General features: G+C 38.0%; 1 protein-coding gene across 1 annotated transcript in view; it reads right to left on the bottom strand.

Moving 5' to 3' along the window:
- Positions 1-294: 294 nt before the first annotated feature.
- RPF2 (ribosome production factor 2 homolog) overlaps positions 295-10,134 on the bottom strand; it is a 33,197-nt gene continuing 23,357 nt past the window's right edge. Inside the window, exons 8-10 of the mRNA XM_043439365.1 lie at positions 9,506-9,608; positions 3,756-3,900; positions 295-3,002 (exon numbers count right to left, since the gene is read on the bottom strand). Coding sequence (XP_043295300.1) covers positions 2,823-3,002; positions 3,756-3,900; positions 9,506-9,608 — 428 coding nt within the window. The 3' untranslated portion in view covers positions 295-2,822. The remainder of the gene's footprint in view (positions 3,003-3,755; positions 3,901-9,505; positions 9,609-10,134) is intronic.

Raw genomic sequence — 10,134 nt, 5'->3', positions numbered from 1 at the left:
TAAGTAAAACTTAGGACAGGCAACTTACCATCTTTACTGAAATGGATACATATTCTCCAATTAATGTATGTTGTGTTCTAAAGTTCAAGAACAAATGGAAATTAAAATGCATTTCCCACAAAAACGATACAAATGGTGAATCAGGAGTTCCAGATAGTTGACAACTACAACAAAAAGTCTTTGAGTTAGATTTCAATACTACTATGTGATATTCTCTTATGAAGAAGATTCAAAGACTAAAAAACTGCACAGGAAACAAAAGCTTGTACTGTTTGTTGCTGTTCAGTAGCTAAATTGTATCCAACTCTTTACAACCCCATGGACTGCAGCAGGCCAGGCTTCCCTGTCCTTCACTACCTCTGAAGGTTGCTGATTAAAACAACAAAATACTTTAAGACGTCACATCTGCAGAAAATGCGGCAATCTTTACATTAAGATTGGTTGAAATGCTAAGGTAGGTCTTCCTGATGGAGGGGTCAAGGTGTTATTGGACAAAAGATGCCCACCAAACTGAGAAAGTATCTAGAGACCAAAAAATGAGGCAGGATACTTCATACAACCAAGCAATCAGATTATAGGGTAGTTTACTTAGAGGGTAGGATGGGATGGATGACATCCGGAAACATTTGCAGCTGCCACTGGAGATTTTTATAGTTAACCTAGGGTATAAGGGTACATGCTTGGAAAACAGGAAGTGCGTTCCAAAGTCAAGATTTATGAATGGGTAACTAGTCTCTTGGGTACTGGGAATACGTCAGCAAAGGTCTTCATTATTGTTTGGAGCCTAACAATAATAGAGTGCAGAGGCCACCTGGACCTAATGATCACTAAGTAGCATCTATTCACTACAAAGCCCTTGACAACAGGGATTTACTACACAGTACAGCCCTAGGTAGGGTCAGTTGAAGGACAGGAGGCACTGAACAGGCCCAAGATGGCATCAGTTATACTAACAGCCATTCAATATGGCAGAGGGTCCCTCTTGTAGGTGACTGGTGAAAAGGGCCCATTGCTTTCCCTCCTGAATCACTATCTTCATCAGTGTTAGTTGGACCTGTCAGGGGTCAAGCACTGGGCAAGGACTATGTGCTTATCATTACTGATGCTCCTTTCATGACTCTCTTTCTCCCCAACTACTGTCCACCTACTTGCAGATAGCAGGACATGAATCGTTTTAATTTAACCCTCTCTCCCCATTTAGACATAATCTGCCTACTTCAGGTCTACATCCCCTGGAGAAGGGAAAGGCTACTCCAGTATTCTGACCTGGAGAATTCCATGGACTGTATAGTCCATGGGGTTGCAGAGTCGGACACAACTGAGTGACTTTCACTTTTTTTTTTTTCAGGTCTAAAATTATGTAGTCTTGATTAAATTTATAATCAAGGACTTCCCTGATGGCGCAGTGGGTAAGAATCCACCTGCCAACGTAGGGGACACAGGTTTGATCCCTGGTCTGGGAAGATTCCACAGGCCTTGGAGCAACCAAGCTCATGTGCCGCAACTATTAAGCCCGAGTGCTGCAACTACTGAAGCCTGTGTGCCTAGAACCTATGTTCTGCAACGAGAAGCCAAAAAAAAAGAAAGAAAGAAAAACAATGTATAATCAAGCAACAAGTGCACATAAGTGATACTAGTGCCCTCCTTTTTAAGAGGAGAGTATCAGCCATCTGGAAAGGGATGGGGAGAGGGAAGGCTGAGCAATGGGTTTACAAACAAAGTAAGGATAAAGGAAGTAAAATTGAGATTCCAGCTTCTGCTTAGGGTCAACAAACTCACATAAATGCATGCACACACACACAGACATGGAGGAGCTCTTTGACATGAAATTGAAAACAAAAGCATTTCTACTTCATATAACACACCATGGTTTATGTATGTTTGTTCTTGTACAGCATAATTGGTTTGTGTAAAGGAGCCTCTTTGCCAGGGACTCAATCAAGGAATTTACATTTAGGGGAAACAAGTTTGCAGTACTAGGAATAGGAAGTAGAAAGCCTTTTGCCATTTTTCTAGGCACAGGGCCAGTCTTCAAGAAAATTTCGAAACAAGCTGTTTGGCTTTGACTTACTCCTACTCAGTATGTAAACACCAAGGGCCTTCGTGTGCCCTTTACCTAGGGCTACCAGTACCCTCAAATGTGCTGTGCCTTAACTTACCATTCCTGTTTTCTCACTTCGACCCTTAGCAAAACTTCTTTTCTCTCTGAGAAGATGGATAAGGCTCCATTTAGTAGCAGAATCTCTTGAAATTAAAATAATCAATAGTAAGGTAATATGTCAGGTAGTGGACATCTCAGAGATTTATGTTCTAAGACATAAAACTTAAAATCTCAAAATGAATCTCTGGTAGAATTTTAGGCAGAACAACAGGAAAGTCAGGTTGTAGGTATATGCTGGGAGATGGGGTCAAGTTTCCAGGGAGCTCACACTGAGCATGTATACAGTTACTTTGGAACATTTACACTTTCCATGACTTCCTCCCTTTATCTAAGGCTTAGCTCAAAATTCTGTAAAATACCACTGGTTGTTCTGGAGATCCTTCCTCACTTATCCACCCAATGAGACAGGGGACATTGTAGGGGGTGGGCAGAGGGTAATGTCACGTCACAGAAAAAGGCATACCTGGGTATAATATCTCCAGTAAGAGTGTAACTTTCAACCTAATACTAGTATGTTACTGCTCATAACGTATATAATAGTTTAGGTAAATTACCAAGTTATAAAAATATACAATAAAATCTTATAAGAAACTCTGAAACAATAGATGCTTCATAATTCTCTTAAGACTACAATAAAAATGCAGCTATTGGCTAAATTCCATCAATTCTTTTTAATTCTCTTTGATTTGTTCTCCTCATCTTCTGCTTTCCTTTCTGCAGGTCGCTTCTTCAGCCCCTTCATTTTCCTGGTTTGTAGTTTGCTTAGGTCTTGCTTTTGCATATGAATTCTTCCATAAGTTGTACCAAAAGTATCATGAGAGACATTTTTCTTCTTCTTTGGCTATGAAACAGTAATATATGAAAATACAGTTGAGTCTACTATTATGAACTGATAAAAATCTAGTGTACAACAACTATCATTTAACAACTTCTATTAGTGAGCACCCTTTCAATGATATGGAATCTATAGCCCTATAGGTTCTTTCTTCTCAAACTCAGGTATATGCAGATCACTTGGAGATCTTGTTAAAAATGCAAATTATAATTCAGTAGGACTAGGGTAGAATCTCAGATTCTTCATTTCTACAATTCCCAGGAAAGTTATCAGATCACACTGAGAAGCAACCTAAGAGACTACTCTAATCATTGTCATGTACGGAGAGAAGGTCTTCTGTTTAGCTTAAGGATTGTGACTATCATTTCAAATCTTTACTGGCATTCCAGAGATGCCATTTCTACTTGCTTTTTAAAACCATTCAAACGTCAAAACACATTTTATGGAAGTATGGGTTATACATCCTATGCTTGAAATTACATTTTCACAATGCCCAAAATGAGACCTATTTTTGCTGAAAACTGGCAGTCTTGGCTACCAGGAAGCACTCGGCAATACTTGATGCTTGGTTTCTACAATTTTATTATCCTTTATGATTGGCTTATTTGGTTCTTCCTTCTTTCTTTGGCTCTGAAAGTCTAATTTTATCTATTATATTGATCTGTTTATATATGTCCTTTAATATAATATGCTACAGATCCCTTCTGGAAAGAAGAGAGGAATATACAAAAAAACAGCACCAATCTGCAAGTCATGTACCTTCAGGGCTTTGGGCATTTTCATAGATAATTTATAAAGGTCATCTGATGCTAGGTGTGTCCGCCTCACAACCAAATCCAATGAGGGTCCCATCTCTTCCAATTCAATCCGTGGTGTTCTACAGCCAGATTTCTTCAACAGCAACCTTTATGAAATAGCAAAAAGAAATGTTGCTTTGAATTTGATAATCAAAGTCCCACTCCTCCAAATATTTTTGTTCTAGAGAATTATAGTTCCATAAAATAAAAAATGTTTGGAAAGCCTAATTTTAGTACTTTATATACAGACAGTCCTCCTAAGAAGTGAAATCTTTTATTTGATTTCTTTATTTAAGGTTTACATAATTATATAAAAAATTTTAAGTGGATCTTTAAGACATTATATTTACATAATTAATAAATTCTTATTTCTCTAAGACCCATTCAGAATCAACTTTTCTCCAAAGCACAGACACTGATCTCTATAGATTGGAATGAATGTAACAAAACCATGACTTTCTGGATACCATATGTATAAATAACCTTGGATCCGAAAGCTTATGAGGAATACAGTGGGGGGAAGAAGGGAGATTCATTTAATTCTTTTTTTGGGAGTGATATCACAAGAACTGCTCAAAGACTTAAAGGTTATTTGTGCTGTAAGACTCAAATTTGTTACGGTGACCAGATCTCCGTACAGAAAAGGACTAAATGATAATGTTCAGAAAAGATGAGCCTTTTCACATAAAAGCCAGAATGAGAAAGAAGTAACAGTGACATAGAGAAAAGAAAGAACAGAAGAGGAAAGCAGAGCAAGTAATACCCAGGAATGAGCAAACACCAGGAAGCAGGAGCGAAATATGTAAAACCTTATTAAAAGCCCTGCATAACATGAAGACAAACAACCAATACAGTCCACTTACAGGAAGTGCTTTTACTGGCTTCTGGAAGAGTCACAATGATAGGTATGCTGTATCAAACACAGTAGTTCACACTCAAGGCAAAAAGGAAAAACAAAACAAAAACCCCCAGAGCCTAGGATATGTAAAGAGCAGAAATGTTAAACAAACAAGAACATACAAACGTTAAAAGATAAAATAAATGTTAGTATGGGGCTTGAAGGGAGCAAGCACAGGGAAAAAAAGAGCTTAAACAAGGGCATCTCACGGGGGTTCTGGGAGATGAGACCTGAGAGAAGGCCTGTCTCTGGCCTACTGTAGGGGAAAACATTTTTAGGAGCTGAAGATGGCTGACGTCATGCCATTGTCCTTAATATTTCACTCAAAGCATACAGGGGCAGTGAATATGTGACTCTTATATCACAGGTTTTTATCTTTTATTCTGCAATTGCCTCTACATCTTTCATATCTCAAATAAATTGTATTTATCATGCTGAACTCACATCAAGACTAAATCTTTGGAATTCCCTGGTGGACCAGTGGTTAGCACTCCTCACTTCCACTGCAGGGAGCATGAGTTCACTCTCTGGTTGGGGAACTAAGATCCCAGGCACGCCGAGCGGAACAGCCAACAACAAAAGAAATGAAAAAAAAAAAAGACTAAATCTTGATTAATATCTTGTGTTCAGTAGATTAACTTAAGAAATCAAGGAAATCACATACATAAAATTTCAATGAAAAAAATTTCTGCCACTTAAAATGTTGCTGCTGCTGCTAAGTTGCTTCAGTCGTGTCCAACTCTGTGTGACCCCATAGACAGCAGCCCACCAAGCTCCTCCGATTCTCCAGGCAAAAATACTGGAATGGGTTGCCATTTCCTTCTCCACTTAAAATGCTAATTTCAGCTAAATGGAAAACTTGTCAATCCAGAACAGTTCATGGCATGCCTGATGGAGTCAGATTACCCAAGGACCTTTTTATTTATGCAAGTGTCCTCCCAACAGAGTAATCTTTTGAGCAGTATAGAAAGTTAATAAGATTGTTTCCATGTAACTACATATGTTGCTACTTACTGGTGAATTAATTATAGTGCCATACTAGACAGTATGTGTGGATGATCTGATTTCACTTCATTGAGTATGATTATTATTCTATTTCTACTTGATAGAAGGAAACTTACTCCAGCTTTCAGTTCTCTGCGTATGGTTTCTCATGATAGAACTATCATCTTTTCTTTTTATTAACAGAATTTAATCATGAAATCTAGAATCTAAAATCATTAAATGTTAATCTTTAAAAAAAAACAAACAACCATCTATTTACTCTTTCTCAGAGGAAATGTATTAAGAGAATTTATAAAGGATTTTTGTGATCATACTAAGGAAAATACATGAAGACTCTATTAAATATCAACTCTTAGAAACATTAAAACCACTTCCTTTACCCTCAATGCCATCATAAACACGGCACTTCTTTTTAAAGCAGACATTTTGATTCCAGGCTTTTGTATCTCTAGTCAAATACCTACTACTGCCCAGAATATTTACACCCCATGTAAATCTCCATCTCAGATCCTAACCTCAAGCTCTGTTTTTTGTTTCCCTATAAGCTCTAAGTCAAATGTGACATTCAGTTCTAGGAGACTACTTGGTACACAACGCAGGGATATAAAGACAAACAGAACCCAGTTCCTTCCCTCTAGGATGGGTTTAGGCTATTAGATATGTTAATTGGTAATTTCTATATATATTTATGCATGATTTGCCTATTTCTTGAGAAAGACTGGCATTACCCTCTTGTTTAAATTGTAATTTCTTTATTTTTCTCCCTTTCACCTCCCTCTCTTCTGTTGACATTCTGTTTTCAGTATTTAAACTCCCTGCCCAGAATGCTGTTTGCTTTTTAAGGTATGCTAATACTTCCTGTTCTGCCTATTTCTCCCCATAAAACCTACCCGATGCCATGGCAAAGGCATACATGGCAGTTATTCAAGATCTTCTGTCTCATAGTAATAGTTCTGGCCCTACAGTGAACAAAATTCTCCAAGGGATTAATTATTAAAGGATATACAGGAAGATGCCAGTAACACTATGATTTATTTCCCCAAAAGGTCAGGTCAAAATTTTTATTAATGTAATTTCATACTCACAGTTCTTTTCATCCAAAAAGCACAAAACCATTTTATAATCCTTACTCAACTTCACAAATTAATAAATGTCAATATTAACTATTGGGGCTCCCCCCGTGGTGCAGTGGTAAAAAATCCACCTGTAAACACAGGAGACTCAGGTTTGATCCCAGGGTCGGGAAGGCCCCTGGAGTAGGAAATGGCAACCCACTCTAGTATTCCTATCTGGAAAATTCCATGGACAGAGAAGCCTGGCGAGCTACAGTCAATGGGGTCGGATACGACCGAGTCACTGCATACACACATTAACTCTCACCTTAACTTTGCCTAAGGGCTGGCTGGAAGAGGGCAGGACACCCAGGAGCAGCCTGTGAGAATCCTGAGAAACCACACGAGGACAGAAACTCTTTTCCGGCACATTCCTACCTCTGTCTGCACCTCTCTCCCTCTGAACAAAGGAGAATTATCCATCTCAGAGGTACCTCAGAATTACCTAAATGGTATCACTACACTTTGCTAAGGAAAAACAGAGGCCCTGAGAGGTGACCTGACCATGTTCTGTGGTGAAGCCTGGCACAGAGCCAGGTCACTAGGCTCAGAGCTGATGCTCATTCCAGGGACCACCTCTTCCTCTCCCAAGCAGAGCACAGCCCTCGGAGGCTAAGCTAATCCACATGGAGGGATTCTCCCACTAGCAGCTTGCTCTCAATCACACTGTCATTTTCTACTTCAGGTCAACAGCTAACAGGTATTAGGGGATATAGATATGAAAACCTGGGATTAAAATTTTACAGCAGGGTTTCTAATTTTAAAAATTCAAATCTTTTTTTTTTTTTCTTTATGGGAGATGCCATACTAACAGTGATTTCAACAATAAGATACTTCTTAAAGTAAGTGGATGGATGGTTATTTATAGTTACACTGTCAATTTATCCCTATTCTTAAATCTGATTTGCTAATTTTCAGTCCATTCTGCTGTTTTCTTTATATTTCTTTTTCTTTTTTCTTTTAACAAATTAATCTCTCCTTTCACTAAATACAATTAAAAAAAAACACAACTTTTGGTTGTGCCGTGCAGCATGTGAGATCTTATTTCTTGAACCAGGGATTGAACCTAAGTACCCAGCATTGGAAGCACAGAGTCTTAACCACTGAACCGCCAGGAAAATCTCACTAAATATAAGTTCCAACACAAGAGAATATTTTTTTTGAAACCGATCCCCATGAAAGAGTTTTAGATTATTGTTACTATCCATTTCTCTTTCTCAAAGATTTTTACCTTTACATTTTTAGTTCCACTGTATCCCCAGGGTCTCCCTGTTTAACATAAGTTTTCAAAAAGATTTTATGTTAGTGATTTTTCATCTTTCATTTCTTGCTCTATAAATAGGAGTCACCTATTTTATATACATTCTTTTTCTTTATATATACATATCTTATTGAAGTACAGTTGACTTACAATGTCTCAGGTGCACAGCAAGGTGATTCAGTTATACACATATATTATCTTTGAAATTATTTTCTATTATAGGTTATCACAAGATATTGACTATAGTTTTCTGTGCTATATAGTAAACCTTCATTGCTTGTTGCATATCTATTCTTTTTACTCAAAAATCTAGCATTCTATTCACACTAGGTCAAATAAGTGGAACCAAAATAACATAAATAGCTTAGTTAGGCTTTTAGTTCTTAGAAGTCCCAAAACCAAGTTTGGAAGTTCAAACAACAGACTATAGGGGCTTTCAATCTCAACTAATTATAAGAAAAAAAAACAGAAATAGGGGTACCATTCATGGGGTGAAAAGAACTGAGTATCTCTGACTCCATACACACTTGAGAAAAAGATGGAAATTACTGACCAAAAAAAAAAAACAACACAGGTGAACATTTAGTTCATTTGGCTGTTCACTGGACACAAGCTGGTCAATCACGTATTCCATTATGACAAAAACAAAATTAAAACCACGGATGAAATGCTGAAGTCCACAGACAGTTGCACAAACAGCACACACGCACAGGAGACAGTGCCAACGCCGGGCCGTCGGCACTCAGGCTGCACTGCCAGGGCACGGTGTGAAACAGACAGCACACGGATGCCCGTGCACAGGCGGCTGCTGGGCCTCAGTGTGCTCCTAGGAGAGCGTGGGCTCCGTCATCGGCGCCAGAACTTCATTTTAAATACAGGGCGGGGGTGGGGGGGAGTCATGCTTATCTCAAAAGGCTCAGTTGTAACATGTAGATTTTTAATGAAAACAAAATCAGCGTTTCAGATTTATATTTATATTGTGGTGGAGGTAAGGTAGAAGGCCTGGGCTGGAGAATGAAGATAAAATGAAATCTAGTCACTGAATGTTCTTATTACTTTCAGACTCCATTTTTTAGACTCAGGGTTTTGAGATGTGCTTTAGCTGGCTTAAGACTTGTAGCTTGGTGCTCTAAGTCCAGTCAAGAAAAATAAGGAAATACTGCATAGAAGTAGGGCAAGTCAAGACTGAATACGTGTTTTGAGCTCAGAGAAAGTGTCTGAGGCTCCAGAGCCCTGGTAAACAGGGTTTTCTAGAGGCAGAAGTCAGCAGGGGAGTGACAGACCTGAGGATTAGCACAGAGCTATTTGTCACCGCTATTTTGCAAACTCTCCAAATAAACTTCTGGTCAGACACCAATTCTCAGTTTGAACTCTATTAAATAGTCACACTAAAATGCTAACCTTGATGATTAATAAAAACATGTAAATGCACTTACTTATAGCTTCGAAAATAAATCTTCCCATTCAGTGCAGTGAAGTGCAGAACATACTCTAAACCAGCCAGGCGGATATTTGATACTGTCGGGCCTCTGAAGAAATCTAAAAGCACACATTAGGTTGTTAAAAATATTTTTTAAAAGACCAACAGACCTTTAAAATTCAGTTACAAATTAGCTGTATTCTAAATAAATGCAACTCTTTAATGTCTTATCTAAAAAAGGTAAGTAGCACAAAAACTGATCCCTGAAAAAATGTGATGGTCCCATCCTTCTATCATTTAATCTCATGATTATATTTCTGTGTTTAATTCACTGAGCCATGCATTAGGTTGGTGCAAAAGTAATTGCAGTTTTTGCATTGTTGAAACTTGGTGTTTGATATTGGAATACATTCTAAATAAACGTGCTTATACTATGTATCATTTTAATGTTAATTTCCTGCTTTATGGTTTTATGCTTATGATTTATTATTGCTGTTTATTTTATATTTATCCTAGACTATGGAGATAATGTTAGACAAAAAGCAAATTTGAGGGATTTTCTTATTCGAGTTCAAAATGGGTCATAAAGCAGCAGACAACTCAAAACATCAACAATGTATTTGGCCCAGGAACTGCTAACCAACG

This window comes from Cervus canadensis, chromosome 20, assembly GCF_019320065.1.
Source record: "Cervus canadensis isolate Bull #8, Minnesota chromosome 20, ASM1932006v1, whole genome shotgun sequence".
In the NCBI taxonomy this organism is placed as follows: Eukaryota; Metazoa; Chordata; class Mammalia; order Artiodactyla; family Cervidae; genus Cervus; species Cervus canadensis.
This window is presented reverse-complemented; position numbering and strand designations above follow the sequence as displayed.